Genomic DNA, 27,931 nt, shown 5'->3' on the forward strand with positions numbered 1-27,931 from the left:
GGCCGATACCAAAGCTAACTGGAGCTAACAGTATAGAAAATTGTTTTCTGATTTGAACAAAAGATTTCAGAGAGAGGGGCATATCGCCTCAGCTTTACCATGCACATATAAAGTATAACCTTCAAGGCCGTGCAAACCCCGTGAAATAAAAGCGGCCCTGTGTCCATTTGTGATGTGCTGGCCCCACAGGCGGCTCCCGGGGCGTGGGCTTCATCCGCTTTGATAAGAGGATAGAAGCCGAGGAGGCCATCAAAGGCTTGAACGGGCAGAAGCCGTCGGGGGCCGCAGAGCCCATCACGGTCAAGTTCGCCAACAATCCGAGCCAAAAGACCAGCCAGGCCCTCTTGTCCCAGCTCTACCAGTCCCCCAACCGCCGCTACCCCGGGCCCCTACACCACCAGGCTCAGAGGTTCCGGTGAGTAACCCTTCATTATCCCTATGATTCTTTAATATTAATATGCCTGAATGATCTGATTGGGTATTTAATTGAGCTGCCTCGTGGTTCTTACCATTGGAACCACCAAGAAAACGAGACCAAGGGGAAAAAAACAACCAGCTCTAAGAGAAAAAAAAACCTGAAAGGACAATAGAATAAACATTCCCTCACGTAGACAGAACAACTACAGTGCCATGACGACAAGAGAAGGAAACATAATACTATACAGGGACACGAACAATATCTAAATGAGCAAAATGATTAAAAAAAGACAACGCAGGATAAGTCGGAATACTAACTAGCTGTAACTGTACAAAAATCCCGGAAAATACAAGATACAGTATATGCATGAAAGAAAGAACACGCATATGTTGTCAAACTAATTTCCAAAATATAGAGACAACAGAGGATATGTTGGAGAACAAACTAACCTTAGTTGATCAAAATATAGAGAAAAGACTGCAGGATTTGTTTGAAAACTAATGAACACCAACTTAACAGAACATATAAGTCAGTTAGCATAGTATATATTGCAACACCAACTGTATCTGAACAAAACATGGAGTAAGACAACGCAGGAAAAAAAGTATCCACATTAAATGAAGAAAAAACAGAACGCAAGACAACGCAGGATATGTCGTAACACTCATTAGCTGTAACTGTACAAAACCTAGACAACAGAAACCACAAGATACAGTACCTTGGAACACAAACTCATGAAAGATAGAACCCAGTGTATGTTGTACAACTAATTTACAAAACATAGAAGACCACAGAGGATATTTTGGAGAACAAACAAACTCTGGTTGAACAAAATATAGAGAAAAGACTGCAGGATTTGTTGGAAAACTAACTCCAACTTAACAGAAAATAGAAGTCAGGCAGCATGGAGTATATTGCAACACCAACTGTATCCGAACAAAACATACAGTATGACAAAGCAGGAAATAAAGTAACCCTAATGAAATGAACAAAAAACAGAACACAAGACAACGCAGGATATGTCAGAACACTAACTCGCTGTAACTTTAGAAAAACATAGACGAAAGAAACCACAAGATACAATGCCTTGGAACACAAACTCATGAAAGATAGAACACAGTGTATGTTGTAAAACTAATTTACAAAACATAGAAGACCACAGAGGATATGCTGGAGAACAAATGAACTGGTTGAACAAAATATAGAGAAAAGACTGCAGGATTTGTTGGAAAACTAATGAACTCCAACTTAACATAACATAGAAGTCAGGCCGCATGGGATATGTTGGAACACCAATTCTATCTGAACAAAATATAGAGTAAGACAAGGCAAAAAAACAAAGTAACCCTAATTAACTTTAAAATGAACAAAAACAAGAACGCAAGACAACGCAGTATATGTCGGAACACTATCTAGCTGTAACTGTACAAAACATACATGGCAGAAACCACCAGGTAGAGTTCTTTGGAACACAAACACGTGAACAAAAAAACATAAAAGTTAACAGAGGATGTGTTTTTTTTTTACTTTACTTTCAAAAAGTAACTTAGTTTGTAACTAACGTACACTATAGTAAAAAGGTAAATACTTACCAGGGAAGGGAAGAATTTCCATTTCTGTAAAGAATTATTTGAAATTTTCTCAATTATTTAAGTCAGTTGAATAAAGAAGAACAGACAGGAATAGTGTCCAAGCAACCTCACCAAGCAACAGATTTATCCCCTCATTGAAGTAAAATAAACAATACAATAAAATAACAATCAGGAGTAAACAATATCAAGTAAGTTTAATAAATAAATCTAACTCTCACAACTTGAGACAACTGGTCAAGTAGACATCGGCAACTGAACTTGAAATATTTTCCTCACAACAAAAGTCAATAGTAAAACAATACCAGTGAGTTTAAATAGCGGTCTCAAGTCAGACGACTGGTCAATTAAAGAATATGCTTCTAATATGTTTTCACAACAAAAGAAAACAATTCAACAATAAAATAGTCAATAAAGTGTGTTTAACATCGCAGTAGAAATCTTATAACCTGAGACAAATGAGACATTATGTATCCTGCCAACCATACTATCCTACCCCTTTTCAAACCAGCGTATTTATCTGAGGAGCAGAAGCTTCTCAAACCTCGCGTAAAATAGCTTGTTCCTCAACCCTGAACCAAGGGTTTCTCGTAGTGTAGATTAGCGTAGATTAGCGTAGATTAGCGTAGATTAGCGTAGCGGTCCAAAAAACATTTTGCCCTTCCGGATCAGATACCTGCTTGACAAAAAAAAGCATTGCTACGACCAAATTAACGTGCGCCACCCCATGGACGAAACAAGAATAACAATGAACGACACATACAGTATACATTCTAGAACATACAGGGATGACAAATAAACAGAGCAGAGTAAACCCGCTATGGCTGAAAGTTTCTTCAAAAATAATGAATTAAATTACTCCCAAGCGCAACGGCAATATTTATAAGGGCATTATTCCTAACATTGGTTACTAGTGACCATGATCCGGATTAGAGCCAAAATGGAGGAAGACTTTAGTCTTTCTCTTAATCTCTTTTGTTATAATTTTTTGTCCATCTCAGACTTTGTTATATACCCTATTAAATATTTTTTTTTCAGGGAATCACCTTGAAAATCTGCTAAACGTTGTGTGCATGCTCAATGCAAACAAAAACAACGCACCATGCCCACACTTTGTAATGAGTGCCACTGCCCCCTAGCGCAGTGAAGGTGCAACAGCACTTTGTTCTAATGAAAAAAATAATAATAAACAGCAAAAATCGCTTACCCTGAGGTCACACTCGTCATCCTTGACGAAGCCCTTGGGAGGCGCGCCCCTCTAATTGAGAATAACTGATCTAACTGAACAAAAAATGAAAGATGATGACTTAGGCAGTTACCCAAAACATTGATAGACAGATAGATAGACAGTGTCCCTGCAGATCTTAGAAAAGTCTTAAAAACATTGAATTCAGAATTTAAAAAATAAGGCCTTACTTGGCACTAAAATGTCTTAAATCCAATTTTCAAAAGTCTGAAAAATAAAAATACAAAGATTTTGTTATATCAATTTTTTACATCCAGGATTTTTTTTTCCCAAGCATGTTGTCAGGACCAGAACAGAAACAGGACCCACTTGCATGACGTTTATCACGAGTTTTATTGAAAGAGAGAGGAAGGGCTGCGCCCACGGTCCGGTGTTCGCTGGGCGCAGAAGCAAGTCGCTCTCGTACTCGGATTGTGATCCGAATACGGAAGTGGATCTTCCGTAGCGAGCGATGGCGGTGTCAGGGGCAGAAAACTGGTCGAGAGCCAGGACTGAGAGAGCAAGACGTAGTCGGGGTCGGAAACGAGTCGTAAGCCAGAACGGGAGATTAGACGTAGTCGGGAACAAAAAGGGATCATAAGCCGGGACGGGAGAGCAGACGTGGTCAGGATCCAGGTCATAGGCGGAGACAATCGAGAGCAAAAACGAGACAGGTGAGAGTCAGGGTCAAAAAAGGCTAGCCTGGTATACACAGAGATTTGCAGACAGACTGACAAAAGGAGAGTAACAGGACTGGTTTAAATAGCAAGGAAGCCAATCTGTCGACAAGGCGCAGCTGGCGCCGCACGGGTAGGACCAGTGTTTGAATGATACTACACTCAAAATTAAAATAAGCATTGGTTTAAAATTCCCTCTAATCCATGCGGTGTTTTTTGTTTTGTTTGTTTCACGTTTTTTGGTCAATTTGGTCTTAAATTTGATTTCAAAAGGCATTCAAAAGTATTTAAAAGTCTTGAATTTAACGTGCCTTAAGCTGAAGGAACCCTGGATAGAACAATAATGAGGCTGTAAAAGTTTATATTCTCATCAGTTTTTGGGAGGGTTATTTCCAACATTCACTTTTGAGTATTAGCCAACTCATTTCTCCTGTTGTCCGTCACCACTTGGGACGGTCACATTACACGCTCGCTCCCTTTCAATAAGCCGCACGGGCTGTTTATTTTCTGTCAAAGTCGAGAAGGTATTTCATATATACATATATTTCTTATTTATGTCTTTTTTTCCCTTCCCGTTGCGACACCTGAGCGACGTAGCGTGTGTGCGTGTCTGCGATACGCCAAGCCAATTTACAGCCTTGGTGGGAGAGCTGTCGCTTCAAATCAGGAAGCACAAGCCAGCTCGCCACGCTCCAGAAGTTGCCTGGAAGTCTATATTCCGTCCTCTTTTCCGAAAGACGTCTTGTATTATGACAAAGTACTTTGGGGTAAAGTCATGAAAAAGTCTTCAAAAATAATTTGCCGTGTGTCTGGATTTACAAAATATACAGTGTTAGCTCTACTTACAAATTTAATTCATTCTGGGAGTAGTTTCGTAACCTGAATACTTTGTAAATAAGGACGATTTGTATGCCCCGCAAAAGTACGGTATCGTATTTTTTCAATAAATCATAAAAGAGCAGCAGAACATGACACAAATACATGATAAAATGAGATTACCTCACAATAAACATAAAACGAGAGGCACATAACGTAAAAATTAAAAATTGAGGGAAATTATGAAAATATTGGTTAACCTTTTTTCCTCGCGTTTATTGAAAAACTAATCCAATGACATCTGCTTTTGCCACGTTTTGACAATAGGTCAGAAATGCGCGAGGCAGGGGTAGCAATAGCCCGACTTCTCAACACTTTTTCCGGGTGATTCCTTTCCACAAACTATGAGACTTTGAGGAATTTTGCTAAAATGTCTTTAATTTAGGCTGATTAAATGAAAGCTAGGTCCTCCTCTCCACCATCTTGCTGGAATCCCTCCTCCTTATTATCTGTGAACTCTGACAGTGACACGAAGAGCATGCTGGGATATACGCAGCCCGTTTGTTTACATTCAGGAAACTCTGGGAGCGGCGATTAGCAGGGCGTACTGTACACCAGTACTTCTACTTACGAAATGAATTTATTCTGGGAGTAGCTTCATAACCTGAATACTTTTTAAGTAGAGTAGTTGTATGTAAATGCACTAATCCTTTCCAAGCCCAGCAAAAGTACAGTATCGTATTTTTTTAAATAAATCATAAAAGAACATGAATCAATTACATGTTAGAATTAGATTACTGCACAACAAACATAACGCAAGAGGCACATGATGTAAAAAAAACACAAGAATAAAATAATTGAAAATATGCATTTACCTTTCTGCTTAGCATTTGTTGAAAAACTCATCCAATGACATCCGCTTTTGCTGGCTTTTGACTATCCGTCAGAAATGCGCAAGGCGGTTCTAGCGATAGCCCGACTTATCAAAACTTTTTCCGTGTGATTCCTTTCCACAAGTTACGAGACTTCAAGGCATTTTGCTAAAATAACTTTAATTTAGGCTCATTAAATGATAGCTGGGTCCTCCTCTCCGCCATCTTGCTGGAACCCCTACTCCTTATCATCTCTAAACTCTGAACTGTGACTGGGACACAAAGAGCACGCTGGGATACACGCAACCCGTTTGTTTTACGTTCGGGAAACTTTGGGTGCGGAGAATGGCAGCGCGTACTATACAATAGTACATATCCTTACGAATTAAAGTCTTTGTGGCAGAAGTGTTGTAACCTTAAAACTTCGTAAGTAGGTATGCATTTTGAATGTAATTTCTCTAATCCGTTCCAAGCCCCGCAAAAGTACAGTTTGATATATTTTTTTAATAAATCATAATCATTTTTGCCTCATATTTAATAAAAAACTGATCCAATAACGTCTGCTTTTGCCGGCTTTTGACAAACCGTCGGATACAACCGAGGCAGACAGGGATAGCCAGACTTGTCAACACTTTTTCCGGGTTATTCTTTTCCACAAATTACAAAACATTTCACAAAAATATGTCTTGACAAGTGGTTTTTGGTACTAATATTTACCTACCCCAAAACCCAAATATTGGATAGATCGAAATACTTTTTTCGATGAATGAACATGAAGGCGTTATTTTTTCTTTTTCAAAAGCTTAGCGGCAAGTGAGTCGGCGCGTCCACAGAGTAATTCCGCGTTGAGAGAGGAAGAGTTAAGAAAATGTCGTCAGTCTTAGATGGATGCAGTCCACCGAGTGACTCCATGACCTTCATCCCTTCTGTGACCTTCATCCTTCGCCTCCCCCCAGCTTGTCTGCTCTCTGATTAACTCCTCCAGCCTAATGGATGGGGGCCACGGCCTATCGCGAAACAGCTGGCTAGCTAACGCCGTCTCGTTCGTCCCAGAAACGCTACACACTTAACACTCACACTTTCATTAATTTTTTTCAAGGACATCCTTTGTCGCCGTTGACATTTGAGGAATTAAAAAGCTTTCAAATAAACTCAAAAACTTTGGAGGGGAAGTCCACGTTGTAGATGATCTTGAAGAAGTTTTAAAACTAGCTGTTAAGCTAAAACTGACCAGGCTAGATGCCTATCTCGGTAATTTGACGAACCAGATTTGAGGGTGAAAGATGATTAAATCACAAATGAACTCTTTTCAAGGGAACTTCACCTTGTTGCTGATCTTTCAAAAGTCTCGAAACTAGCGGCTAAACTAGAGCTATCCAGGCTAAACTTAGCCACAGCTAAACACAGTCTTGTTCACTTCCTAGACCATTTTAAAAGCGTTAAGATTTAACGCCACAAAAGACTAAAAAACTTTGGGGGGAAATCCACCTTCTTGCTGATCCTTATAAGTCTCGATACTAACTACTTTGCTAAATCTAGCTAGGCTAATCGGTATCTCTTTTAATTTCTCAACCAAATTTAAAGAAGAATGACTTTTACAACCACAAATAAACTACCAAAACTTTGAAGTGGAAGTCCAACTTTTTTGACCTTTTAGGAGTCTTGAAACGAGCGGCTAAATTCAAGTTTGCGAAGCTAAAGCTAGCCAGGGCTAAGCTTTATCTAGTTTACATTCTATATCAGATTAAAAGCACAAAGATATACAAACACGAATAAACTAGCAAAACTTTGGAAAGAATGTCCACCGTGTTAAAATTTTAGAAGTATTGAGACTAGCACCTGAGCTAAAGCTATCCAAGCTAAATACTTATTTTTAGTTAGATTTCTCCACCAGTATTATATTTATAACCCCAAATAAACTCGCACTAGTTCCGGAGGGAGGTCCTCCTTATTGCAAATCTTTTAGAAGTCTTAAGACTAGCGTTTAAGCTAGAGCTAGTCAGGCTAATCACAATGCTCATTAGCTGTCTGTACCCGATTTAAAGCATAAATATTCACAACCACAAATAATCTAACTAATGTTTGGTGATGTTTTGAAACTAGAAGCTAAGCTAAAACTATCCTAAATAAACCTATCCAGGAAAAAAGTCTCTCTTGTTTACAAAATAAACCAAAATAAAAGCTTTAAGATACACCACCACAAATAGACTCGAAAAAGTTTGATGGAGAAGTCCATCTTTTTGTTGATATTTTAGATTTATTGAGACTAGCAGCTAAGCTAAAGCTATCAAGGCTAATTACTCTTGAGTCAAGTCAAGTCAAGTCATTTTTATTTGTATAGCCCTTAATCACAATTAGTCTCTAAGGGCTTCACAAGTTATTACATATAAGAAGATTAGGTTACTCGTATGCTATAGAGTAGAAGTGAGTTTTAAGCCTAGATTTAAACATTTCCACCGAGGTTGCAGATCGGATATCAGGGGGAAGAGCATTCCACAACACCGGTGCCCGGATGGAGAACTTTGTGCAGCAGTTTTAAAACATAAATATTTACCACCAGAAATAATCTTGCAAAACTTCTGAAGGGAGCTTCTCCTTATCGCGAGTCTAAGAAGTCATAAAAACTAGCGTATAAGCTACAATTAGCCAGGCTCATCACAATGCTCATTAACTGTCTGTACTCGATTTAAAGTATAAACATTTAGTACCACAGACAAGTTTGGTAAAGTTTTGAAACTATCAGCTAAAACTACCCAAGATAAACCATAAAGCCATAAAGTCTATCTTGTTTACCCTTTAAACCAAATTAAAAGCCTTTGGATATACCACAACAAATAGACTCAAAAATGTTTTAAGGAAAAGTCCACCTTGATGCTGAATTCTTGAGGCTAGCAGCTAAGCTAAAGCTAGCCAGGCTTATCACTATACTCACTCTTATTTTGCGAACAAGATGTAAAGTATGAAAAATGTAACCTTTTGTCAGATGACAAAAGTAGAAAGTACACGGAAAGATAGACAAATACCTGTGAATACCGATTAGCCGAGTTTTGTTGATTAGCGTTATAGCATTTAAAAAAAAAAACTAGCAGAATTCTGTTCTGCCTTTTCCAAGCAGACAAACAAAAAGCCCGTTGTTTGCTCTCTCAATGCGGCATTAAAAGAACCATAGAGTTTTTTTTGCACAAAGAAAAATCAGTTCTGCTGTAATTGGTTCCTGCCCTAGAAATAATAAGAGTAATTAGCTAATTAGCGCTATTAGTTAAGGGCCAAAAATCGGAAACAAGCTGGCTGGAGGGGATTGGAGTCGATGATTTCTGCCGCTTGGAGTGGGAGTGTGCCGATGCAGCGGGCTCGTAGCGGACTCGTATTTAGCATAATAGGTGCGACGGCAATTTACAAAATCCCAGTAGGTTGCTATTTTTGGAAAATTTAGTTTTTTGTTTCCTAAGACAATAAAAAAGGAAAACTAAAGAAACTAAAGAAAATATAAATGAAGACATATGTAAAAAATAAATATCAACGCAAATATCTGCTAATGAAACAGAAATGCAAGAAATAAACAATGTTATTTGCTGTTGCTAATGGACCGTATGCGGCCCATGGGCCGTAGTTTTCCCACCCTTAGCGTAGCTGCTACCACTAGCTTTGTGCTAAACTATCTGCCAATCTTGTTTTTTTTTTCTTAATGTAATATGTAAACAATTATATTTAGCAGCAGGAGCTAGCCAGCACTATCCATTAGCCGTTGCTAGCATCTGCCTGCCATTAACCCCGGAACCCCCTTTTTCCTTTCATGATGTGCTTATCTATCTTACATTTCTGCTGAACTTGCTTCCTTTTTTGTTACAAAGCAGTTTTTAGTGTAATATGTGAACACTTAGATATCTAGCAGCTAGCTAGCTCTACCCATTAGCTGTTGCTAGCATCTGCCCACCATTAACCCTAGAACCTTCACTTTCTTCACTTTCTGCTGATCCTGGTTCAGTTTTTGTTACAATGCTTTTTTTAGAGTAAAATGTAAACACTCTGACAGTTAGCAGCAGTAGCTAGCTAGCTCTACCCGTTGCCGTTAGTAGCATCTGCCTGCCAATAACCCTGGAACCTTCCTTTTCTTTTCATAGTGTGCCAAGCAATCTTAGATTTCTGCTGATCCTGGTTATGTTTTTGTTACAAAGCTGCTTTTACTGTAACATGTAAACGCCCTCATATTTGGCGGTGGTAACTAGCTAGCTCTACCCATTGCCGTTAGTAGCATCTGCCCGCCAATAACCCCGGAACCTTACTTTTCTTTTCATAATGTGCCAAAAAAACCTTCAATTTCTGCTGATCTTTGTTCAGTTTTTGTTACAAAGCTGTTTTTAGTGTAATATGTAAACATTCTGATATTTAGCGACGGTAGCTAGCTAGCTCTACTTATTGCCATTGTTAGAATCTGCCCACCAATAACCCCGGAACCTCCCTTTTCTTTTCATAGTGTGCCAAGCAATCTTAGATTTCTCCTGATCCTGGTTCAGTTTTTGTTACAAAGCTGTTTTTAGTGTAAGATGTAAACACTCTGACATTTAGTGGCGTTAGCTAGCTAGCTCTACCCTTTGCCATTGTTAGCATCTGCCCACCAATAATCCCGGAACCTCCCTTTTCTTTTCATAGTGTGCCAAGCAATCTTAGATTTCTGCTGATCTTGGTTCAGTTTTTGTTACAAAGCTGTTTTTAGTGTAAGATGCAAACACTCTGACATTTAGCGGCGGTAGCCAGCTAGCTCTACCCATTGCCGTTGTTAGCATCTGCCCGCCAATAACCCCGGAACCTTCCTTTTCTTTTCATAGTGTGCCAAGCAATCTTAGATTCAATTAATATGTTTTTTTTGTTACAAGCCTGTTATAGTGTAATATGTAAATGCTTTGATACCTAGCGGCAGTAGCTAGCTTGGTCTACCCATTAGCGGTTACTAACCCAGAATCGTCTCTCTCTTTTCAGGCTGTGCTAAAGTATGCTACATTTCTGCTGATCTTGGATTTGATATTTTCTTACAGACCTGACATTAGCGTAATATGTAAACGCTTTGATAACTAGCGGCACTAGCTAGCTGTCTCTACCCATTAGTCAATGCTAGCCATTAACCCCGGAACCCTCCTTCTCTTTTCAGGCTGGACAATTTGCTTAATATGGCCTATGGCGTAAAGAGGTAATTCAAATTTCACCCAATGCCATATGTCCATTTTGATTCAATTATTTTAGTGTTTTTTGTGTAGTTTTTGTTGTCAATTTACGTTTTTACAACAAGTGAATTGCATTTTTTGGTTGCTTTTTGTGAGCTTGAGTGTTTTTCCAAGCACTTTTCCAAGAGGCAAATAATTTGTCTTTGTTTTACAGTGGTGATGGGTTTGCTTATTTTGGATTACGATTGCTGTTTTCTGTACTGAATGGATTTGTTCTTACCTTTCTTTTTGTTTTACTTTCTAGGTGTTGTTTGGTGTTGTTTTTCTCGGGGATTCAGGTTATTTGGCCTTGTCTCTTTATCCTAGCCTGCAATTGGATTTTTTCTTTCTATTTGAAAACTCATTCACTGCCGTTGACGGGTAACAACGTCAACGGCAGTGATTGAGTTGATGCCAATAACGGCAATAGTCGGCAATGATAGAAAATTGGCAAAAATAAAAAAGATTGTATACGTTTCGTTACTCCAGTAGACTCCCTGGGATACATAATTGATACAGTCTGAAGTGGAAATCATAAAGTGAAACTGTCATAGAGTGGCAGATAAAAACATACGGTAATTACCTCTGAACCCCTAGTTCCCCGGATAAAAACATTAAAATAACAAAATTGTGTATAGTAAGTACTATTTAAATGCAATATATGTACATATCAATAGCATTCTAAATAAAGATATATGTAAAGGAAAAATGAAATCTTATTAACCCATCTACCAGATGGCGGGGGGGAAGAAATCTTTTCTCATTAACGAATGCCCTCCAAACCCCCTGGTACCTCAGGTAAAACCTTTAAAACAACAAAGAAATATACAGAAGTCCTATTTACATGTAATACATTTGATGAAAAAAACATAGATATAAAGGTGAAAAACATAACTTTATTTACCTTCAGTAGCACATGACTTAAACTGGTACAATGGAGGTACTGGGTGGATGCAGATAGGGGAAACTGCCAATTAAAATTAATACTGATTTCAAAACTTTTACTTGCTAGTATTGTCATGTCATTATAAGACTTCCTTGCTTAAATGGAATCCTTATATGTAATAATAGTCCCAATCAATGATCAGTTACAGCTACATTACTAGCTAAAGTAACGATGAATGTGTCATTCTTCGTAGCTCTCGATTATCGCAAGATTTCCATGGTTATCGTGTTTTTGCTTCTCACTTTAGCTTCACGTCTAGTCTTGGGACTTGTAGCTAAACAAATTGATGTTTGTTACATGAGTATTGTGGGAGGAGTTCCGCCAAAAGCAAATCGGAGTCTTTATAAAGCTGTGATGCAACCAATAGCAGACAGGTATCTTAAAGACTTAACTTGTATTACGCACAAACGCCGCATAGGTTGACTTTGGTGCAATATTGGTACAGGAAACGCCGTAATGAGGGTCCGAAAAAACCATTGTATTCCAAATTGTAACCCCGGGGTCTATTGTACGTATATTTGAAGCTAAATTGGTTAAAAAAAAAAAAAAAAAAAAAAAAAAAACGCTACAAGCGACGAGGCCAAACGAACCCGGATCCTTCCTGGAAACAGCAAGTGTTTCACTACAGAATATTCCGGCTTTACTGTGTGCTGCTCGAATTTTTGCTATTTTGCTTTCCCCTTCCTTCCTTTCTGCTTTGTGTGTTTGCTAATAGGTGGTGGACGCTATTGTAGTGACATGCTAATGGCAGCATCTTGCATGCTGTGGTTACTGCATTTGAGAAATCAATTGAAATAGAATACTAAATAAATCTACTGATCTATTCACCAATCTTACACTGCCCCTAGTGGACAAATCAGGCAGCAGAATGAAAAAAAAACTGCTTTTAGTGCGATATAATCATTGTTATTATTACATTGTTGAAACGTATTTTTTTTAAAGCCATGTGTTTCTCATTCAAATGGACAGTGTGTAATATTTAAGGCCTCTGAGTGCTACAAAAAAACGTATATTCAGTTATAAAAACAAAACATTGATTTGAATACATGAAGTATATCAATGTCAGTTTTAATGAAATGTCATAGGTCGAGAATTTTTTTTTTATTTTGCATATTGGAATCCCTACCTAAGGTCGGGGCCATATTTAATTGACGTCTTGCTGCTTTCACTGGTTTTCTGTTGCATTAGACAACAGTGCTGTCTAACGGTGAAATATTCCACACTGGGGTTTTACATGTCAAAACTAGGTCAGCATAATACAAATTCAAAAAAAATACAAAAATACATATATAATAAAATGATACATATACCTCCGAAATCTACTCAACCATTTTTTAATCTTATTTTGCAGAATGACAAAAGCTGCCTTGTGTCAGGACTAGAACGGAAACAGGATCCAATTGCGTTACGTTTCTCACAAGTTTTATTAAAGGAAAGAGGAAGGATGGAAAAACGGGTCGATATCCGGGACGGAAGAGCAAACGTGGTCGGGATCAAAAACGGGTTGTAACCGGAGACAGACAGGAGCAAAAACAGGACAGGTGGGAGTCAGGGTCGAAAAAGGCTTGCCTAGTGTTAACTGAGGTTCGCCGTCGGACTGGCAAAAGGGGACAGATAGGAGAGGGTATAAATAGTGACAGGGGGCCAATCAGAGTCCGAGGCAGTTGGCGCCAAAAGAGCGGGCACAGGGGATTCACATTGGTAATCATGACAGCTTTGTTTTAATTCAACATGGTTACGCATTTGTTGCATAATGTAAACTTATAAAGCTCTGTACAGACTACTATTACATCATCCCCTGATCTAAAACCTACATGAGGGCAAGTAAAAACTCAAAAACCTCAGCATGAGGGAATTAAGAAACCCATCCATTCATTATCCATCCATTATCTGCATTGCTTATCCTCAGTAGGGTTGTGGGGGTGCTGGAGCCCATCCCAACTATCTTCGGGCAGTGACCCTGAACTGGTTGCCAGCCAGTCGCAGGGCACACAGAGACAACAACTCACCCGCTCATTCACACCAAGGGACAATTTGAACCGGCCAATTAACCTAACATGCATGTTTTTGGAAAGTGCTAGGAGACCGGAGTGCCCGCAGGAAACCCACGCAAACACGGGGAGAACATGCTGGACGCTTGATCTCATGACCTCAGAACTGTGCCGCACACGCGCTAACTACTGCGCCGCCGTGCTGCCCGAATTAAGAAACCTTGAGAACAAAAATAAAAAAAATTATCAAATAAATGTTAATATGTGAATGATCAAGTTGAATTGGGCTGACAGAACATTAGTTTAAAAGGTTGTACAACATATAAAACATTTCTTAAAGGGACAGCATGTATTATTAAGTTGTCCCTAGTGGTAAAAATTGTCATTGACCAAAAAAAAATAATATTGATTTAGGTAATAAGCACAAATAGTTGAACTATGAAATAAACATGCATTTTTTAAAGTCAAAAGTCGAGTTTTTTTTTACAATATCACGAGCCTCAAGCGAAGGGAGGTGACATAGTTGTCATGCATCTACCTGCTACAGGTAGCCTTGAAACTCAAAAATGCTTAGCAAAAATTGAAAAGTGGGCAAGATTTTTGCACCTGTATTTCTACTTAACACTGAAAAACAACGACGACCAGATCATGAACGCGCTGTATCTGAGTCAGATCTGGAGGCTTCTCCTCCTCCTCCAGGGAACCCAGTACTATCAGTTCCATGTGGGTGAGCAAACTCTAACCTCAAGAAAAAACGTCTTGGAGAGGGGATGGGTGACACCAGGCTGTATTTGCTCAGGACACACCACAGGAAGTGGTGCCCAGACGACTAACAGATCCTTGATATATCAATATTATCGATGCCGGCTGATTAGATGATGGAATTAGCGACGGTTATGCCCGTTTTAGGTCTGAATCGTGCTGCTGGATTGTTTAATGTCGCCTGGCGTCTTTTCGAAGGACAAAACAATTACACTGTTGCTAGGCAACCAGATTCGGGTTCATCCCCCTGATTCATTCGTTTGTCCTGATGAGATCACCGATTGTAAAAAAAAATAGAACGAAACCGGCTAGAGATGATCCGAAGAAGAATAAACGCGGCTTTATATCCTCCTATAAGATCCATTTTATATTTTTCTTCTGGCTAAAGCAAATCATTATTTTTGAATATTGCTTTTATTATAATGAAACCTATTTTTGTAAACTAAGTCAAATGATGCTTGGTATTTAAAGGATTTTGTTATATTTCCACCGTCAGGACCAGAACGGAAACAGGACCCAATTGCGTTACATTTCTCACAAGTTTTATTGGAGGAAAGAGAAAGGGCTGCTCCCAGGATCCGGTGTTCGCTGGGCGCAGGAAGCAAGTCGCTCTTGTACTCGGATGGTGCTCCGAACGCGGAATTGGATCTTCCGTAGCGAGCGATGGCGGTGTCAGGGACGGAAAAAACGGATTGGTAACTGGGACTAAGAGAGCTAGGCATTGTCGGGGTCGGAAGCGAGTCGGAAGCCAGAACGAGAGAGTAGACGTAGTCAGGGACAAAAAGAGGTCGTAAGCCGGGACAGGAGAGCAGACGTGGTCAGGATAAAAAACGGGTCGAAACCGGAGACAGACAGGAGCAAAAAACGGGACAGGTGGGAGTCAGGATCGAAAAAGGCTGTCCTAGTGGTCACTGAGGTTCGCAGACGGACTGACAAAAGGGGACAGACAGGACTGGGTTCAAATACTGACAGGGAGCCAATCAGAACCCTTGGCAGTTGGCGCCAAATGAGCGGACACAGCTGAGTCACATCAGTAATCATGACACTGTTATATTCCAGCTAGTTTTTCTAGTCAAGGCTGAAAAAAAGAATTCGTTAGATCATATTATTAAAAACATTCTGCCGTTACGTACGTAGTACTGAAAGTGAGTCTTTTGTAAAAAATAAATTTTATAATAATATCACTTAGCCAAGGCATTTGTGACATTTATTATGGCAAAGACAAAAAACCCTAAAACAAACTGTTATTTTCTTATTTTTTATAAAATCATAAATTTTAAAAATCGAAGACATTTTGCCAAATATAAAGACAATTTTTCACATTTTAAGGATCAGTTTTCTAAATAGATCAAAGTCCCAAAACAAAAATATACTAGAATAATAAACAATGATACTAAAAATTCTAAAATGAAATATTTATGAATTATGTTTAAACTAATTTGTCTACAAACATGACAAAAAAGCCTTAAAATAATATATAAGATTTGCTAATTTGTCGTATAATGTAATAAGGGTTGTTTTTTCCATGAAGAAATACGTTTAAAAAATATAGTACATTGAAACTATAAAAAGTTGGCCTGAACCTCCGTTCTGTTATCTATATGCTCGCTATATTACAAATAGTAATCAGGAGATTGCATAATCTCGTTTACTTAGAAATAAATAAACAGCAAGTGAGCCTTTTTGAGCATGACACAGAAGAAGCCTGTTTTATCTCAGATAGGGCCTAGTCTTATACTGTCTTGGCCGCTCACCCGCACAATGACAAGTCAAAGCTAGTGGTTCAGTTTTATATCTGATTTCTGAGTGGCCTAATCTAACAACTGGAATAATAAATATCAAGGTATATCATAAATAATACATGGTGATATCTAATTTTATTCTCCTTGTGTGATAATAATAGTTTTTATTTTTTGAAATAAATAGGTTCAAATATATTTTACCCTATTTACACACATTTGTTTAAAAATCTTTTGATAAATGTATTGACAGAGTAAATTGAAATGACAGTATACTATAAAAATCTAATGTGTTTTTAAATGCATGAAAATATAACGGGAAGGCACAGATTAACCACGTGAGGAAAGGGATTTTTTTATCTATTTAAATTCATATGTGTATTCTTATTTATCTCATTATTTTGTCATTTTAATTTCTTTTTTTTCTGATTATGTATTTTTATTTTTTATTTTGATTGATTTAATTTTTTCATATGTATTTTTTCATGTTTGTGTTTTAATGTAAATAAAAAGCCTGCATACCTGTATAGATATTACAAAATATTGTAGGAAATGATTTACCAAAATTTGTATTTCTCAAAAAACATGCATTTTTTTCTACTAATAGGGATTTTTTTTGTGAAATATTTTTTTAGCGGTTGAGTGAGTCTATTTGCCCCTTCTTCGAATAATTAATCTGATATTTACCGAAAAACAACGGTGACCAGATGATGAAGGTGCTGTATCTTTAACAGATTAGTTTTCTCCTGCTACTGGTAACCATGGAAACCTGTTTCATGTGAGTGTGCAAACCCCTACCTGAAAAAACGGCCTGGAGAGGTATGGAAGCCGACTGGCTGCATTTGCTCAAGACACACCACAGGAAGTCGTGCCCCTACATGAACCGTGAACACTTAATGAGTTAAATGATCGTTATGAAGCAAAATTTGGACTAAATAGCGATATTTTTTTTTCCGATTTCATCTTCAAACGGCTCTTTTATAACAAAAAACGAAAATACACAATAACTAGCAAGAAGACGCTATCGAAAAAAGAAAAAACCGGCTCCTCCAATCCGTCCTGGCTTCCGATTGATGTATATTGTCAAGTATAATCTCTTTTTCTTGCACCCGCCGGCCGTTAATCGATGAAGGCAAATGATTGCGCTAAGACCTTGGACTCAATGATTGAATCGTCCCCCGGCCCCGCCGGCGGAAGGTCGTAGTGATTGCGGGCCCCTATATAGTCACAGGCCAGATAAGAACAAGGTTGCGGGGGGCCGTGAGGGGCCCGTGGGGGTGGCGAGCGGCGCAATCGATCAGTGCCACGAGACCCACAATAGTACAGAACAGAAGACGAAAGACAGGACTACGTTGTTTTTATGCCGCTTTCTTTTATGAGACTTTTGCTTTCAAGGCGGGAATCTCAATTATATATTATATTATATTATATCATATCATATCATATCATATCATATCATATTATCCATCCATTCACCCATTATCTGCACCGCTTATCCTCAGTAGGATCGCGGGGGTGCTGGAACCCATCCCAGCAATCATCGGGCAGTGGGCAGGGGACACCCTGAACTGGTCGCCAGCCAATCGCAGGGCACACAGGGACAGACAAATCAGTCGCTCATTCACTCCCAGGGGCAATTTGGACCGGCCAATTAACCTGACAAGCATGTTTTTGGAATGTGGGAGGAAACCGGAGTGCCCGGAGGAAACCCACGCATGCACGGGGAGAACATGCAAACTCCACACAGGGGGTTTGATCTCACGACCTCAGAACTGTGCCGCACACACGCTAACCATTGCTGTGCTGCCCCTATATTATATTATATTATATTATATTATATTATATTATATTATATTATATTATATTATATTAGACAGGGGCAGCACGGCGGCGCAGTTCATGTCATGGGAACCTGTCGTGGGTTCAAATCCAGCTCCAGACTTCCTGTGCGGAGTTTGTATGTTCTCCCCGTGCTCGCGTGGGTTTCCTCCGGGCACTCCGGTTTCCTCCCACGTTCCAAAAACATGCATTTCAGGTGAATTGGCCGGTCCAAATTGTCCCTAGGTGTGAATGAGCGAATGAGTTGTCTGTCCCTGTGTGCCCTGCGACTGTCTGGCAACCAGTTCAGGGTGTCCCCTGCCCACTGCCCGGAGATGGCTGGGATGGGCTCCAGCCCCCCCGCGACCCTAATGAGGATAAGCGGTACGGCTAATGAGATGAGATGAGATATTAGACAGGTGGCATAAGAAAGAAACTCTTTATGTTGTTTACTTTATTTTAGGGATGCATGATAGCTGGTTCGTCCTACTGATACCGATAAATGATAAAATCCCGCTCCTGGAGAGCGATAACTGATTACTTTGTTGTGTATACTAACAAAAATAAGAAGAAAATATTATGATAATAAAAAAATATATGTAATAAAAGGAAGGAAAATGTATGGTTTAATAATAAGAAGAAAATAGATAACGGTAAAATAAGAGAAAATTGTGGAAATTACATAAGCGATCTATTAAAAGTTGAATTTGAATTTGAGGTATAATAGATAAAAAGAGAAAAATAAAATAAAATGAGGAAAATTATTGGAAAATATATCAGTTAAAATGAGAAGAAATATTACAATGAGATGAAATAGATGAAAAAGTTTGTAATTATAAAAATGAGTATAATTATCAGCAAAAATTCCAGTTAAAGAAAATATCAAATAAGAGGAAATAGCAAAATAGGAAAGGTATTTTTAAAAATTGGCAAAATTATCTGAACAAAATAATGAAATTGAGAATTAAATAAGACAAATATTTTGTGAAAGTAATAATAATTAAATGAAGCAAAATATCCTTAATTAGTCCAAATAAATTTAGAAAAAGATTATGACAAATTAAAAAGAAACTGAAAACAAAAGAAAAAAAATAATAAAATAAAATTTTAAAAAATAAATAAATATATATATATATATATATATATATATATATATATATATATATATATATATTTAGCATAATATAAAAAAGACAGTAAATTAGAAATAAGAAATATTGTGGACATAGTAGAAACGATTAAGAAAATGCAATACATATAAAAAATGGTGCAATAAAAAAACAATTCCGAATGACAAAATGTATCTACTAAACGTTTAATCAAAATGTCTAGAAAATATGTTCAATAATAATAGATAATACAAATGATGGTACAAAAATAAATAATAATAATAATTTAAAAAATAATAATAATAATAATAATAATAATAGGGCAGCACGGCGGCGCAGTGGTTAGCGCGTGTGCGGCACAGTTCTAAGGTCTTGGGAAACTCCTGTGTGGGTTCAAATCCAGCTACTGGACGTACTGTGTGGAGTTTGTATGTTCTCCCCGTGCTTGCGTGGGTTTCCTCCGGGCACTCCGGTCTCCTCCCACATTCCAAAGACATGCACTTCAGGTGGATTGGCCGGTCCAAATTGTCCCTAGGTGTGAATGGGCGAGTGAGTTGTCTGTCCCTGTGTTCCCTGCGATTGGCTGGCAACTAGTTCAGGGTGTCCCCTGCCCACTGCCCGATGATTGTTGGGATGGGCTCCAGCACCCCCGCGACCCTGCTGAGGATAAGCGGTGCAGCTGATGAGATGAGATAATAATAATAATAATAACATAAAATGAGGGAAAAAATGTCCAGTTTGAGAAAAAACATTCTGAAATTTAGCAAAATTAATATAGTTACAAATTCAAACAAAAAAATGATTTGAATAAAAAATCATTTTAAAACAAGAGTGAAGATTTCTAAAAACAATACAAATTACAGTAAAAGTTAGAAAAATAGATGTGACTCATTCTGTACACAATCAAAATGTATTTTAATGAAGAACATTAATGTTGCAAATCTTTCTAAATACCAGCATGACTGAATGAATAATATTTTGGCAAAACTCTCCGATACCTCACGCATATTACAGAGAGGTAGAGAGGAGACACAACCACCTTGTGTTACTAATTTTATAGTAAATCAATATATATTCTAACGAAGCACATAGATTATTTGAGTCTTTCTAGTTTTCTAGTTTTAAGTTTTGTCTGATTGAGTAGTATTTGGCCAAACTCTCCAGTGCATTGCCTGCATTATAAAGCGATAGAGAGGACACCCGACCGAATTGTGCAACAACTTTTATAGAAATTCTAAATATACTTTGATAAGGAAAATGAATGCTTTGAATCTTTCTAAATAGCACAGTTGACTAATTGAACAGTATTTGACCAAGCTCTCTGATACCTGAAGCAAAGCATTTAGAGGTAGAGAGGCGACACGACCAAGTTGTGCCACTACTTCTATAGAAAATCAAAATATTTTCAAATGAAAAACACGAATGCTGTCCATCTTTCCTAAATGCATTGTCCACTAATTAGATAGTGTTTGGCCAAAATGTCTTGATTCCTTACACACATTACAGAGCGGTAGAGAGGAGACACGACCAAGTCATGCTTCTTCTATACAACATTTGAATATATTTCAATTAGGACCAATGCTTTGAAATTTTCTAGTGGTTTCATCTGTTTGAATATTAGAGCACAGCGTCAAGTGACGTATTACGGTCTCCTTTTTTCTATCGGGCCATATTTAGCAGTTATCGTGCATCCCGACTTTTTATAGTTCAAATCGTGGCGTTTTCTTCCCCTGATTTTGCTTCTCTTTGAGCGAAAAAGGCAATTAAGTGAAATCAAGTGAGAAGTGAAATCTTCTGGTAGGGCGAACGAGAAAGAGATTTAGCAGCCCGGCCGCCCCGTCAACTTTGATGAATTTCTCGCATCGCTTTTATTCGAAAACTTTCTGCAATTTAGCTCTTGAAGGAGCCACTCAAGGGCGTCGAGAGAAAACCTTCATCTGCATCTCTGCAGTCGATCCTGACGAAAGGGAAAAGGCTCTTTGAGGTTCGGCTGTACAGGAGTAAATCGGCGACTGATGTTGAAATCTTCCAGTTGAAAATAATAACGTCAGGTTTAAAAGCTGTTAAATGTCATTTGGATTATTAGCCAGCCTTTCCTGCTGAACAAAATAAATTGACCAAGTATATTTTATTTGAATTTACTCATTTTTAATCACTTTCTTTTAGATTTTTCTTCTTTTTTTTTTTTTACTAATTTTAATTGTTTTTCTTTTGTAATTATCTGTCAAGAACCGGAACAGGATCAGGACCCAAATGTGTGACGTTTCTCTCACTTGCCTTTTATTTTACGGGAAATGGGGAGCCATGCACATCAGGCAGGAGTCTGTCGTGGAATGATAGGAAGCCAGAGGCCGACGAGATCGATACCAATTTCCCGAGCAGATATCGGACGGGTGGGGTCGATACTGGCCAGGACGGGACAGAAACGATTGATATCAAAACAGGATATCAAAATTAAGCAGGACAAACTAGACAGGAACAAAACTGGAAACCAATATTAAAAAACAGGACAGACAGGATTGATATCAAAACAGGATATCGAAATTAAACAGGACAAACTGGACAGGAAATACCAACAGGAAAAAGGACCGAGTCAAAACCCACGTCTTGCGGGGCAGAGGTCTGTTGCCGGACTGACAAAGGAAGAGTGAGAGCACTGAGCTTAAATAGACGGAAAGCCAATTCGTCAACGAGCCGCAGCTGGCGCCACACGGGCGGGGCCAATTGGGCGCCATGGCAACCGTGACATTATCACCTTGTTTTTTCATATTTTTTTCCCTCAATTTTAACTGAACCTTCTCCAAGAATATTTTGCTCATTTGAATGTTTATTTCTCTTCGTTTCTTCACTTTACTATTCTTTTATGTTCATGAAATTCTTAATTTATTGTTCTTTTATTTTCTCAACTGGATTTTTTTCAGGATATTTTGCTTTTTTTATTTTGTATTCATCATGGGTTTCTTACTTTTAGAATAATGTTTTCATATTTTGTTGAATTTCTTTCTCAAAGCCCCAATATGTAATATTTGACCACTAGATGGCACTGTTGTCCAATGCAAACGAAAACCATTGCCACAGCATACAAGACGCCAGACAAACATGGCGGAAACTTAAGTAAGGATTTCTCAATTCAAAAGAAATACAAATTTATCGATCCATGATTTCTTTTATAAAAAATTACATTGGAATGATAATTCATGTAGTTTTACCTAGTATTCAAATTAGTGTTTGTTTGTTTTTTAATGGATGAATGTTTTTTGTACCACGAGGCACTAAACATTACACCCTGTCCCTTTAAATTAAATAGGATTTATTGATTTTTTTGCTCATTTGAGTGTGTATTTTTATTAATTTTAAAAATAGGAAATCACCATATTTTTGTCTAATAGTTTTGTTATTTGCATTTGTCTTTTTATTTTATTTTACTATTTTTCAATATATCTTTTATCATTTTGTTATGGGTTTTTTTTCAATTATATTGTAATATTTTTTTCCTAATTTTACTATATGTCATCTTATTTTGTTCAAGTTTTTTTTACAATATTTTGCTTATGTTTAATATTTTATTTAAATTATTGTCTTATTTTGTATATTTTTCAGGATGTTTAATTTTTTTTTTTTTTTACCATATTTTCCTTAATTTGTTCGATTTTTTCAGAACAGTTTCATGATGTATAATGCAGGGATCGACCGATATGGGTATTTCAAGGCCGAGACCGATAATTTAGATTAAGACAACCAATAACCGATATTTGGAGCAGATATTCATTTTCTGTAAATGGTTAAAAAATGGTGTGAGAATTTTTTAATAATACACAAAGAAAAAAATAATATTTGTTGTGAATTCAAATAAAACGTTATTCGCTTTCTGAAACCTTTTACAGTAAATACATTTGCGTTTCATCACAACTAGCATGACTAAATTTTCACAAAAACAGTGCACAAAATACAATTGGGTTTAGCAGCAAGTCTTATGAAAAAAATGATTCCCTGAAACTGTTTACAATAGCCCAAATAAATAAAAAAACACAATACAAACAACATGACTTGAATTAACTTGAAAAGTTCAACAGAATTTCAACGGAGCTAGCAAACTGAAAAGTTTGGGCACTTTTGTTTCAGAGCTAGATTTTCCTGACTAATGTTAAGGTAAGAGCTCATTACCTCCACGTGCTTTTCATGATCACAATTACAAACAGACACGCTTGATTGAAGAATTAATGTTATGATAAGAGCAAATTTTTCAGTCTCGACCAGAACGTACCTCCCTGAAACAAGTTAACTACACTTTTTACGCTCATAATCACAAATATGCCTTTTTATCAAGACAAGTTAGATGAACTCCAGCCTTCTCCTGCTCCAGTGGCTCCACCTTCGGTCGCTTATCCAATCAGAAGGCGTGGGGTGGGTGGCAGGATGGAGGAGGTGGGGAGGGAAGGGAAAGGAGCAAGGGAAAGAGAGCCTCGGCTTCATTAAACTTGATAATTGGATCGTCGTACAAAAAAAGAAAAGCCGATACCGAAACCTGTCAAATTCCCAAATATTGGAGCGGATAATTGGCCCGCCTGATTATCGGTCGACCTTTAGTATACTGTAAAATTGACTATTCTTAAAATCCGTTACACATTCCAAAAAGATTTCTATCCTAGCTAAACGTGAATTTAACTTTGCGATCCCTAACTCTGAACGATTTAAAGTTATATGATGGGGTCTAATGTAAAATACAAACCTCAAAGCCTGTATTCACTCCAACTTGTATCTTCGGAATCTTCTCCAGATCTACTCCGGAAAAAAAGCGAATAGAAGTTCATGTTTTTGTTTTTTCCACAATTTTCCTGCATTCTAGCAACCAACTTTCCAATTTTCTTCTTTTCCCCCCTTTAGGTTTTCCCCCATCACCATCGACAGCATGACCAGCCTGGTCGGCATGAACATCCCGGGGCACACGGGCACAGGATGGTGCATCTTCGTCTACAACCTGTCCCCCGATTCGGACGAGTCGGTCCTGTGGCAGCTTTTCGGGCCCTTCGGGGCCGTCAACAACGTCAAGGTCATCCGCGACTTTAACACCAACAAGTGTAAAGGTTTCGGATTCGTCACCATGACCAATTACGACGAGGCCGCCATGGCCATTGCCAGCCTCAATGGATATCGCTTGGGCGACCGCGTCCTTCAGGTGTCCTTCAAGACTAACAAGACACACAAGTCCTGAACTGACCCCGAAATCGGGCCCCGGGCTCTGCCCGCTCAGAAATGACCCCTCCCTGAAACACCTCGACCCCACCCACTTTAGTAAACCCCACCCCTCCGGTCACCTCCCCCTAGAGCAACCGACCCAATTGAACTGGAAATGGCTTATATCATACCTTTGGACCTATAAGCCAACGTTGCCTACGTATTACGAAAAATTTATCTTTCTGTATACTTTCTGGTTGCTTCATTGAGTTTCCATGTAAATGGTAGCAAACCCCGCCCCTCCCTTGCTCATTATTTTTTCCGTCGAATATCCTGATTTATTGTCGTTCGGAACCTCCCACTCACTACGGGAAGGGTCTTTGTTTTTCGGTAAACCCCCCCTTGTTTATATTTGATACTAATTCCCCTAGACTCATTGACTCCCAGAGACAGATATATACGTCAACGTTACAATTTATTGTAACTTAAGAAAACAGATATATACCCAAAGTTACAATTTATGGTAACCTCCGAAGACGCATTCATACGTCAAAGTTACATTATATCGTAACTTCTTCAAACAGATATACTGTAATCCCTCACTACTTTGCACTTCTGACTTTGTGACCTCAGCGCATGACAGGTTAAAAAATAATCCGAAATACATTATACCAATACCAATCTCATCTCATTAACTACACCGCTTATCCTCAGTAGGGTCGCGGGGCTGCTGGAGCCCATCCCAGCAATCATCGGGCATTGGGCAGGGGACACCCTGAACTGGTTGCCAGCCAATCGCAGGGCACACGGGGACAGACAACTCACTCGCTCATTCACACCTAGGGACAATTTGGACCGGCCAATTCACCTGAAATGCATGCTTTTGGAATGTGGGAGGAAACCAGAGTGCCCGGAGGAAACCCACGCAAGCACGGGGAGAACATACAAACTCCGCACAGGAAGTCTGGAGCTGGATTTGAACCCACACAGGAGGTTCCTAAGACATGAACTGTGCCGCACATGCCTATACCAATCATAAACTCCTGAAATCAAGGGGCAGGCAGAGTGCATTTTCTTCAGGCCTGATGAATTTGTCGTTCTGTCCTATGAATTACACTCAAAAGGCCAAGGTCTACTGTCTCTCCAGGTGGGGTTTGGGATCTATTATTTCTAATCACATATTGATGTGCATTGGGACAGTCAGAACGCACTTTTGTCAGGTCTGATGGTTCTTTTTGCCATTCTGTCCACCAATAAGTAAACTGCACTCATGTGGCTGTGATACATTATCCCAACTATTGCTATGAGTGGAGACTGGGAGCACGCAGTATCGCTGAGCTTCGAGACTCATTTTTCCGTTTTGTCCATCAAAAAGTCAGCTACACTCATGCAGCCACGGTCCAATTCTCTTCACACGGACATTGCTGCAAGCAGACATTGACAGATAGCACTTTTGTTGGGCCTGGTAGATCTTTTTTGCAAATATTTCTGCCAATATGAACTGAACTCATTCCGCTGTGATCAATTATCCCTAATCCAATATTGCTGCGAGCTGGGACCGGCAGAAGGCACTTTTGTGAGGTTGCGTGCCATTCTGTTTTAAACGTAATCCACGGTTGTGTTTGTGATCTGTTATCTCCAGCCGACTATCGCTGAGAGGAGGGGCCAGCAGAGCACATTTTTTTAATTGGCCACTGAAGCTGAAGCTAAAATAACTGCTCCGTTTTGACTCTTATCCATTATCCCCAGTCAACTAATTCTGAAAGCAGAAGACAAGAGAGCAAAATTGTGTCATGCGTAGCAGCTCCCTTTTTCCGTTATTTCTGCTTAAATACGAACACTAACAGTCCGGCCAGGATCCATTATCCCCAGTCAGGCTTTTGCTGGGAGCGGGAGCCCGACAACGCACATTTTGAAAATGTGAGGGGGGTCTATTGTAAGAATTTTTGCATATCATAGGACGTTTTTGTCCCCTTTAATCTTGATAAACGAGGGATTACAGTATACATACATCAAAGTTACATTTTACTGTAACTTCCGGACAGGGATGTATACGTCAGGTATATTTTACTGTAACTTGGTAGTGAATGAGTTTCAACGCTAGTATTTCCCACCGTTGCTGATTCCGATGTAACCATGATGACAAAAAAGCAACCACAAATACTTTCGAACGTTGTTTTTTGTTCTGTATATTAACCCATTAACGTTTTTTCTTTGGGGGGTTGCGGGGTGGGGGGAGGGGTTTGGATTTCCCAACAACATGTTCTAAGTCATTTAAGAAAAACTCTATTTATCACTGTTGCCAAAGAGACGATCTCTTTGGGAAAAAATATCTTTAGAAAAAAAAGTGATAAAAAATAAATAGAAATAATCTATTTTTGTAAAGGATAATTCAAAGAATAATTATTGAGAAATTTTTACATGAATCTGGATTTGAAAAAAGAGAAAAATATTTTGACTGGCTAACTGGGGAGGGGGGAGGCGGGGCATCACCTTGTTGTTCTGCCATCGGTACTTTCTAGGCCGTACGATCGCGCTTTTCCCGATAAAAAGCCACGACGGCAGACATTTTGTAGACGGAAGGTTTTGTGGGGGAGGGAGGGGAATTTAAAAAAAATCGGATAAACCGTGGCGGACGATTTTGGTAATTTTTCACTCATGTACTAGCGCGTAATTATTCAATACCCACGCGGGGAAGGGTAACCGTCCTTATCGACCCTTTTGTCCGCTTCTTTTCCTGTTCTCGTCCATCGGTATCGGGGTATCAGTAACGTATATGCACATTATCCATTTGAAAAACACGTTTTTTTTTTCTCTTTGCTCGGCGTAAAACTTGCGTTTAGCGATCAACGGTAGGTGCTAATACCGCATTATTCACATATCTTAGATATCCCAGTCGGTTGTTCTACGTGTTGTTTTGAAAAATACTACGTTGATGTTGGCTTATTTGTTATATTTACGGTTAGCCCGAATAGTCCCGCGAGGCTACTTTGTCGCCAGATATAACACATTTGGGTAGTGTAAAAAAATACCAAAAAAAAAAAAACTATATATATCTATATATTTAAAAATGTTTAAAAAAAATATCACGGAAGAATTTGTATTTATTTATTTCGGCTTTATTGGTTTGGCTTGCGTTATTTGCCGAGCGTGAAGTGCGAACTTACCGACGATTAGCTAGTTCCCTTAGTCTAGATTTTCGTTTTTACCGAAAAAGGCGATCTACGACTCCCGTGTCTTTATTTGCTCTGTACAAATAGATGATCGATCTATATATATATATATATATATCTATATCGACATAGTCTATGTTTGTTTTTTCTGATATCTACTGTACGATCTGAGTTGTCGCCGTTTTTGAGTTAGAGCTACTGTTTTTTTGATATCTTATTATCAAGTGGTGGTTGAGTTACTTAGAACAAAAAAAAAATGTGAGGAAACTGTTCAATCGTCGTCACGTTGCTTGTGGAGAAAAAAAAAACTCGAACAAAAAAAAAGTTTACGTTATCTACAAAAGAAACTGAACAAAACGTTTGAAATATTACGTGTTATTTGGATTTACTTGGCGATTTTTTCAGGTATTTATTCGTTCCTAT

General features: G+C 38.5%; 1 protein-coding gene across 5 annotated transcripts in view; it reads left to right on the forward strand.

The window, feature by feature from the left end:
* Positions 1-26,556, forward strand: part of elavl4 (ELAV like neuron-specific RNA binding protein 4) — a 139,188-nt gene extending 112,632 nt beyond the window's left edge. For 2 of the 5 annotated variants that reach the window (XM_088349833.1, XM_088349834.1), the window contains exons 6-8: positions 180-415; positions 10,744-10,782; positions 24,045-26,556. In XM_088349833.1, coding sequence (XP_088205959.1) covers positions 180-415; positions 10,744-10,782; positions 24,045-24,372 — 603 coding nt within the window. In that variant the 3' untranslated portion in view covers positions 24,373-26,556. The remainder of the gene's footprint in view (positions 1-179; positions 416-10,743; positions 10,783-24,044) is intronic. The other 3 variants (XM_088349830.1, XM_088349832.1, XM_088349831.1) reach the window with 3 other exon arrangements.
* Positions 26,557-27,931: the final 1,375 nt, after the last annotated feature.

Source organism: Urocampus carinirostris, chromosome 12 (assembly GCF_059441175.1).
Source record: "Urocampus carinirostris isolate Australia breed hairy pipefish chromosome 12, RoL_Ucar_1.0, whole genome shotgun sequence".
Classification (NCBI taxonomy): domain Eukaryota; kingdom Metazoa; phylum Chordata; class Actinopteri; order Syngnathiformes; family Syngnathidae; genus Urocampus; species Urocampus carinirostris.